Consider the following 7,964-nt stretch of genomic DNA (forward strand, 5'->3'; position numbering starts at 1 on the left):
CTTGGCACAAAGTGGGAAGATTACACAATTCTGCCCTCATCAGCCCTCACCAGCCCCAAAGATCCCCGAGGGTTAACAGAATGAAGGTGGTGGAGCCTGGCCCAGAGGCATGCCCGTTATCTGTCAGTGCCATCTCTGCCGGCCAGAGGTGGCCCTATCCAGCTGGAGTTCCTGAGTCGGAGATTTCGTCGCCCAGCTCCCTTCCAGGAGAACAGCGGGATCCAGCCCTTCCATCCGGGCTCTGGTCTGTCTTGGGGGTGGGGAGACACTTCGATGTCTAGGAGGGGACTGGGAGACCCTAGGATGAACGGAGCCGGGCGTACCTGGATGGCGGTGGTGGGGATGGGTGGGGATAAAGGGGCTGAAACACAAGGAGGGAAGGGGCTGGAGGACACCTGGCGCAGGGGCTGAGGTCCTTGGCACAGCGCCCTGCCCTGTGCCCGTTGGTTGCAGGCGAACGGCCGGCGCCCCACCCTCGGCCTGGCCACCCACCTGGGCACGCCCTGTCGTAGTCGAAGCAGCAGTCCCCGGTGAGGCGACAGGCTTGGTCGCAGAAACACGTCCCGTAGACCCTGTCCAGCCTCCAGCCGCGGGCGAAGCAGGCGGGGTCCCGGCCGGGACAGCAGCGCCCGGCCTCGGCGCAGCCGGCCTGGGCCCCGGGCCACAGCCGCGCCAGCGCGCACAGCGCCATCCACAGGATCCTCATTGCCAGGGCTCCGGCGGCGCTTGCAACGCGACAGACCCCCGGGTCAAGCGCTCTGCTCCTCGGCTGGCCGCCGCCCGGGAGTTGCCCGAGCGGCCGGCGAGGCACAGCCCGCCCCTGCCCCGCGCCCGGCCCCCGCCCTCCGCGCCGCCCCTCCCCGGCCCTGGCGGCGCGCCCGTCGAGGCCCGGGCGGGTGGCGGGGCTGCCCTGCCCAGGTGGGGAGGGCGCTGCAGTTCCCGGGACGCGCCCGCAATCGACGGTCCCGGCGCCACCCACTCCCCGCTGCCAGTTCGCGCCCCAGCTCCAGCCCGGGGACCTCCGGGGCGCGGGAGAGGAAAAGCAGGTGCTGGCGGGGCGGGGGGCTGGGTGGGGTGCCGGGGCGTAGCCAGGAGCCCGGCCGGGGAGGCCACATTTCCTGGCTCTAAACTGTACTTCTAACGCCTGGGGACACATTAGCGAGTAGGCATTTTCACTCTAAAGCCATGAGACCAAGAGCACTCGATGTGCACCAAATGTGTCTCAGCAGCACCCTGGGCGGGCCACCCCACCTTCGCCCAGGAAAGCTCATTCAAATACAGAGTGGACAGCAGCTCGCCCACCCTCTCAGTACCCGCAGGCCGCAGAGAAGCCAGGAGATAAGTCCAAAGAAGCATCCTTTCTTTCTGCTGCATTTTATAATGGGACTCTTTTGCCCCAGGAAAATGCCACTTTGCTTTACGAGGAGGCAATTCATGAATGGTGGGAAGAATAAATAAAATAACGGGGCTCTGTTTTCTGATAAACCAATTTCTCCCCCTAAAAACTCTGTGTACTGATATTTTAGAACTTTCACTTTAATAAAATGCTTGCCTAACTTTTAATATATATATTTTCTTCTCCCTTTCTCTCCAAATGTGTTACGTTTTCTGCACCACTCTTTTTGTTCACCAAAATTTATTCTGGGATTTTCATTTTATGTTCTTAAATCATTTAACCTAATATGGTTTTTGTGTGAAACCAGGAATATAACGTTTTTTGCATCTGCAAAACCTAAGAAATCAAATTAATTTCATAGACTTTCTTCCTTTCTCATATAAGGATTTACAGAGGAATTTTCTTTACTCATCAGAGAGAAAAGTTGACAAAAGTAGAAATGAAAAACTTGACTACAAAAGTAGTAAAACAATACAGTAATCAATCATAAAAAACACATTGTGAAATGAAAAAGATTTAATACATTATAAGAATTTTATCTTATGAACTCTAACCACAAAGTTTGACCAGTGGAGACTGTAATCTTATTTCATCTTCCAAGAAAAACACACTCTAAAGTCAAAAAGAAATTTTTTCTTTGTGAGCTTATACAAATAAATTCTCAACGTTGAGATTTTTTTTCCCTCTTTGGGTAAGTCTCTCTTACTTTTGTAGTCTAAAGAAATAACATATACATATATTTATATATATGTGTGGGGGGGTGTGGGTGTGTATCTTTAGTTTTTGTAGCTGGAACTAAATAACTTTGCCAGCAAATTATACCTTCTGCCTTTTCCCATGTTACAGATTTTATTAGCAGTTTTACATTAACTCATTCATGTAATTTATATCCACGCCTTCTCTAAGGCTGTCTGCTTTATAGAACGCCTTTAGGCAGATACTTTTTTTGTAATGCCATAAGAATCTGGAACAGTTCCAGAAAGATGTAAAGGAAAATGATCCACTGACAAGTTCACTTTCAGGAATAAAACATGAAACGAAGTGATAACAGAAAGGAGAAGAGGAGGTCTAGTTTAAGAGAATTAAAAGTATAATGCCAAATGCCTGCTCAAATACCTTTTTTTTCAGCCCGCTTCCCACCCCCACCAGCCCTTTTCCTTATAGACAAAACCAAAATTGAAAATCGAAAACAAAAAGTTAGGGGGTCTGTGCTCATGAGATTTAGGTTCCAGAATTACAAAATTTGGGTCTAGTTCTGATTCTATGATTTCTGACAAATCTCAGTGCCCTCAACTCAAACATAGAACACTAAATCTTTTCAGATTGTTGTGAGATGCCCATAGAGACGAGGCGATGTTAGTGGGAACTAAATATCTATTAATGTCCTAATGTCCACCCCACTCCCACTCCATAATTTAAGCCTACACTAAGTAAAGACAAGTGCAGTTTTGGTTGTGTGCAAAATAGAGGAAAGCAAAAATGTTTTGTTGCTTAAAAAAAAAAAAAGAAAGAAAGAAAAAACCACAAATGATTACTACTTTAACAGCACAGATAAAAAGGAGTTTGTCTCTGGTAAGTAACATTAAAAGAAACAATCTCAAGTTAAAGCTTGTACTGTCTTGAAAATATGAAGATAAGCCTCCCGTAGCAGGCTCTAGCAAAGGAAGCAGTTCCTGCAGGAATGGGCAAAGTCAGAGGACCCTGACATTTACAGCAATGGAGTTGACATCCTTACTGGAAACTGGATGCAGTCAACTGTAACAATTAGTGGCTTTGTTTTCCTTGCCCTGGAGATGTTTGGAGAGCAGAAATCATCCCAGTGATCAGGTGGATGACTATAGGAAGTAATAAAATGTACCTTAGAAGACACTCTTTCTTCTAAAGTGTTGTCTTTGGAAGCTGTCCAGGATTGGTAAAATTACAGTGGCGGGTGGGGGGGGTGAGGGTGGGGAGAGAATGGAGACCTACGTATTCATCATTCTAGAACATAGTAATTTATTTATTTATTTGAGACAAGGTCTTGCTGTGACACCCAGGCTGGAGCGTGCTGGCACAATCATAGCTCACTGCGGCATCAAACTCCTGGACTCAAGCGATCCTCCCACCTCAGCCTCCCAAGTAGCTAGGACTACAGGCACATGCTGCCACACCCAGCTAATTATTTTTTGGAGACACTAGGTCTTGCTATGTTGCCCAGGCTGGTCTCAAACTCTTGGTCTCAAGTGATTCACTTGTCTTGGCTTCCCAAAGCACTGAAATCACAGGTGTGAGCCATCCCACCTGGCCAGAACATAGTCATTTAAAAAAACATCCACATATATGATCTTATTTGATGCCACATAATTGTGAGGAAAATATTAGCATCCTCATTTTGCAGATGACAGAGAGATTAGACATGTAGCTAATTAGTGACAAAACAGGACTAGAACTGAAATTATTCTTTCCAAAACACTGCAACGTTCTTCCCCTTACATAAAGCTTTTTATGAGGGGTTGGGAAAGATTGGAATAGAGAGTAAAGACAAATAAGATTAAGTACTATACTAAGTTCTGTAACTATAATAGCATATGTGGAAATCAAAATACAAATACTTTCCAGAAACGTTTGGGTACATTAAAATGTAAGTTTTACTTTTTTTTTTTTTTTGAGACAGAGTCTCACTCTGTCACCCAGGCTGGGGTGCAGTGGCTGGATCTCAGCTCACTGCATCCTCCACCTCCTGGGTTCAAGCTATTCTTGTGCCTTAGCCTCCAGAGTAGCTGGGATTACAGGCATGCGCCACCAGGCCCAGCTAATTTTTGTGTTTTTAGTAGAGACAGGATTTCACCATGTTGGCCAGGCTGGCCTCTTACTCCTGACCTCAAGTGATCTGCCTGCCTCAGCCTCTCAGTGTGCTGGGATAACAGGCGTAAGCCACCACGCCTAGCCTGTGTTTTATCTGTGTAAGATGAATAAAAAGTTTTTAAAAGCAACCAGGATGCTATGAGGGCTGTAGAGGGAATCTTTTGAGGTTGACAAATAAGGTAGTTGATTCTTACACAGTTTGGGGACATTTGTCAGAGGCAGAATACTGCATGGAGAGAGAGAGAATATTTCATTGGGTATTAGCTACTTTTGCTTGTAAGATGCACCAGTATTTTATTTGACACTAACACAGAAAAAACAAAAAACAAAAAAAAACCCTGCCTGCCAATTACACTGTGATGCATACTTATAAGTGATTGTAGGACAGATTTCAATTTCAGAGATGTTTAAATTTGGAAGCATGTGCATCCCTGAACCAATGAAAAAATGGAACGAGATATCATTTTCATCATTTTACATTTTATAACACGCTTTTTTGGCAATCCTATGAAGTTGATGTTAACTTACTTGTTTTGCTGAAGGGGAGGTTAAAAGGAGCTAAATGACATGGGCAGTGTCCCATGGGCTCAAGCCCAGCTCTCTCTGGAGAGCTAGCGCTGTTCGTGTGGTTGCATTCATTCTCTTCCTGAGGGTGTGATGTCATTCCACGTTGAGGGTCAAACGTGGGTAAAAATGATTCTTCCCTAAGGAGACCAAAATCCAGTGGAGGAGCTGGACATGTAAGCAGTCACTGCAGCAGGTGGTGATAAGTGTTACCATTAAAGGGAAGGGGGAGGGATGTCTGAGATACTGACACTGGATCGGGGCAGGCAAGGAGGATTTTGAATTTGGATTATAAAGATCAGGATTCGTCCCTTTACGTTCCCCCTGGAAAATGCAGATTCAGCCACCAGGAAAGTTCCAGTAACTTTTGGAAAGGTACTGCCTCTATAGGCTAGTACCTGCATTTATTTAATAACGCCAAAATGTGTAGACAAGTATCCAAAGATGCTTGTTTAAGGTGGTATGCATAACTCACTTTGAGTAATTCTTCTCCTGTCACCTTATAGAAAGCAGTCAAGTACATCACCACTAAGGTTTATGCTGCCATTTCTATGCCCTTGACCCTGTCAATGAATTTACTTTACCACTTCCATATCCGGTTTACATTTTTTTCATTGACAGAGAAAAGAAGAGAAAAATTGATGACCTTGTCAATGAAAAAAATGTAAATTGGATATGGAAGTGGTAAAAATAAATTCAATCAATTTTTCCCATCTTTTTCTAACAGACTTTTTAGATTTTCCTTTCCAGAGGAAGCAACTTTTCCCTCCATTATTAGACAGCACCCCTAGTTCTAGGGATGAGCTTTGAGGGTTAATCTTATTCTCAGTCTATGAACCCATCATTCAGAGGCTGGTCCAATCAGAGCCCCAGGGATCAGGGACATTCGTTCAATAGATGACTTGGTTTCATCTCTTCACATACTAGGGGAGAATGGGGACACGTTTGGCCATGTGAAGCCAGCCTGAGATCGTAGGCGACAAGCTAGGGAAGAGCGAGCCAGGAAATCACAGGGGCTTTGCTTGACATTAGAAGTCGAACTTCCCCCTTCTCAATCCTCTGCCCTATTAAATGCTTTTTATAATTTATGCCCTTTTCAATTGCAGTTTCCGTGGCTTTAAACAAAAGCACTCAACAGAGGGGATATGGAAAGTGAAAAGAGCTCAAGTTTTAAAGAGAAAAGTAGATTTGAACTGTCGCTCTATCATTAGGAACATGAAATAAATTATTGTAAACTCAAGCCTCAGCTTATTGATCTGTAAAAATGAAGATAAATAAGAAAAGCATTTAATTATATAATTTGTACATGTCTAGTATAGTTCCTGCTTCATAAAAATGAGCTGGTAATTAATAATTATTGTATTTTAGCCCTGGACTTTAACACAAAAGACATGCTTTAATGATGACTAATTTTTTTTTTTTTTTTTTCCCATTAACTAGTGTGTCAGGCTACATGGTGCAATCAGACGAGCTCTGTAGTGGGAGTCTAAAGCCCTGGCTTTGATCCTGCCAATGAGTGATCTGGGGCAGTTCATTTAGACTCTCTAGGCCTCAATTTCCCCTATATAATTTGATAATGGGAGCCAAGAAAATCTCCAAGAACCCTGTTAGCTCAAAAATTGTAATATTCAATTTAAGTAATAGTGTAAGCCACAAGAGAGTGGTCTCATGTGTGATCTCTTTGACCTTAATAGTAGGATGCAAGTAACACAACTGCAGAAGTGACTTTGCAAAGTCTCTCCAAGTACAGCTAATTTGGAGACAGACATTTATGTCCACAGGTTAATTACAAGTTCATCACAGATGCTTTCCTGGATGTGCATAAGTTGTGGTGATTATTGAAGCAATTACATGGTAAAAAGAAATTTTGATTTAAGAATCAGGAGATGGATATTGTAGTTTTGTGTCCGTAACTCACTAGCTGTATGACCTTAGGGAAAGTATGGAATTTCTCTGTGCTCAGAATCCCAGCTATAAAAAGAAAGGCTTTGAGAGGCTCTATGAGATCTCCTACAAATCCAACACTGATTCTATGAATATAACCTTCTAATTCAGGGGTAGGCAAATTATGCCTATTTGTATGGCCTGTAAGCTAATTTTTTTTTTACATTTTTTTAAATGATGGGCAAAAATCAAAAAAAGAATACTATTCTGTGTCATGTGAAATTTAAATGAAATTCAAATTTCAATGTCCATAAGTAAAGTTTTATTGGAACATAACCATGCCCATTTGTTTCCATATTGTCTATGGTTGTTTTTATGCTAGAAGGGCAGAGCTGAGTAGTTGCAGCAGACAGAAACTGTAAGACCTGCAAAGCCTAAAATATTTACTACCGGGCCTTTATAGAAAATGTCTGCCAATGCCTACTGAATCTGTCCAGCTCTAAAATTCTGTGAACTAAAACATAGAGCTGGGCTGGGCACACTGGCTCACACCTGTAATCTCAGCACTTCGGGAGGCTGAGGCAGTTGGACCACTTGAAGCCAGGAGTTCGATACCAGCCTGGCCAACATGGTGAAACCCCATCTCTACCAGAAATACACAAATTAGCCGGGTGTGGTGGAGCACACCTGTAATCCCAGCTACTTGGGAGGCTTAGGCAGGAGAATCACTTGAACCCAGGAGGTTGAGGTTGCAGTGAGCTGAGATTGCACCACTGCACTCCAGCCTGGGCAACAGAGTGAGACTCTGTTTCAAAAATAAATAAAAAATAATAAAATTTAGAGCTGGATGCATTCAGTATGCAAAGAGACAGTAAACACTTTGTAAACTACACAGCATTCATCCATATGTAAGGGGTTCAGATAAAATGGAATTCTGAAATTAAAAAGGCACAGCCAGAACACTCACACCCAGCAAACATTATTTATGATGGCAAAACTACGGATAGTGCCGAGGTTAATCCTGTGCTGCTAGAAAATGCTGTGGAATTACAAGAGAGCTTACAAAAATGAAAAGGAGAAAATCATCTGGATGACATTAAAGAAGTCATCTAATTTTGCTCCTTTTATAGTAAATAGCCTTCTCTGATCCACAGCAGAGATCTTTATAGCAAATTGTTCTTTCTTCCTACATGCAAAACTCTCCTTGTGTCAGCGAAGGGCAGAGAGTCCTAAGAAGCCTGCCACACGACAAACCAGAGAGAAATGTGCCCCTTCG

At 43.8% G+C, this 7,964-nt stretch overlaps 1 protein-coding gene across 1 annotated transcript in view; it reads right to left on the reverse strand.

The window, feature by feature from the left end:
• The window catches only part of SBSPON (somatomedin B and thrombospondin type 1 domain containing), a 28,071-nt gene extending 27,260 nt beyond the window's left edge, over window positions 1-811 (reverse strand). The window contains exon 1 of the mRNA XM_055286505.2: window positions 493-811. Coding sequence (XP_055142480.1) covers window positions 493-706 — 214 coding nt within the window. The 5' untranslated portion in view covers window positions 707-811. The remainder of the gene's footprint in view (window positions 1-492) is intronic.
• Window positions 812-7,964: the final 7,153 nt, after the last annotated feature.

This window comes from Symphalangus syndactylus, chromosome 7 (genome assembly GCF_028878055.3).
Source record: "Symphalangus syndactylus isolate Jambi chromosome 7, NHGRI_mSymSyn1-v2.1_pri, whole genome shotgun sequence".
NCBI lineage: Eukaryota > Metazoa > Chordata > Mammalia > Primates > Hylobatidae > Symphalangus > Symphalangus syndactylus.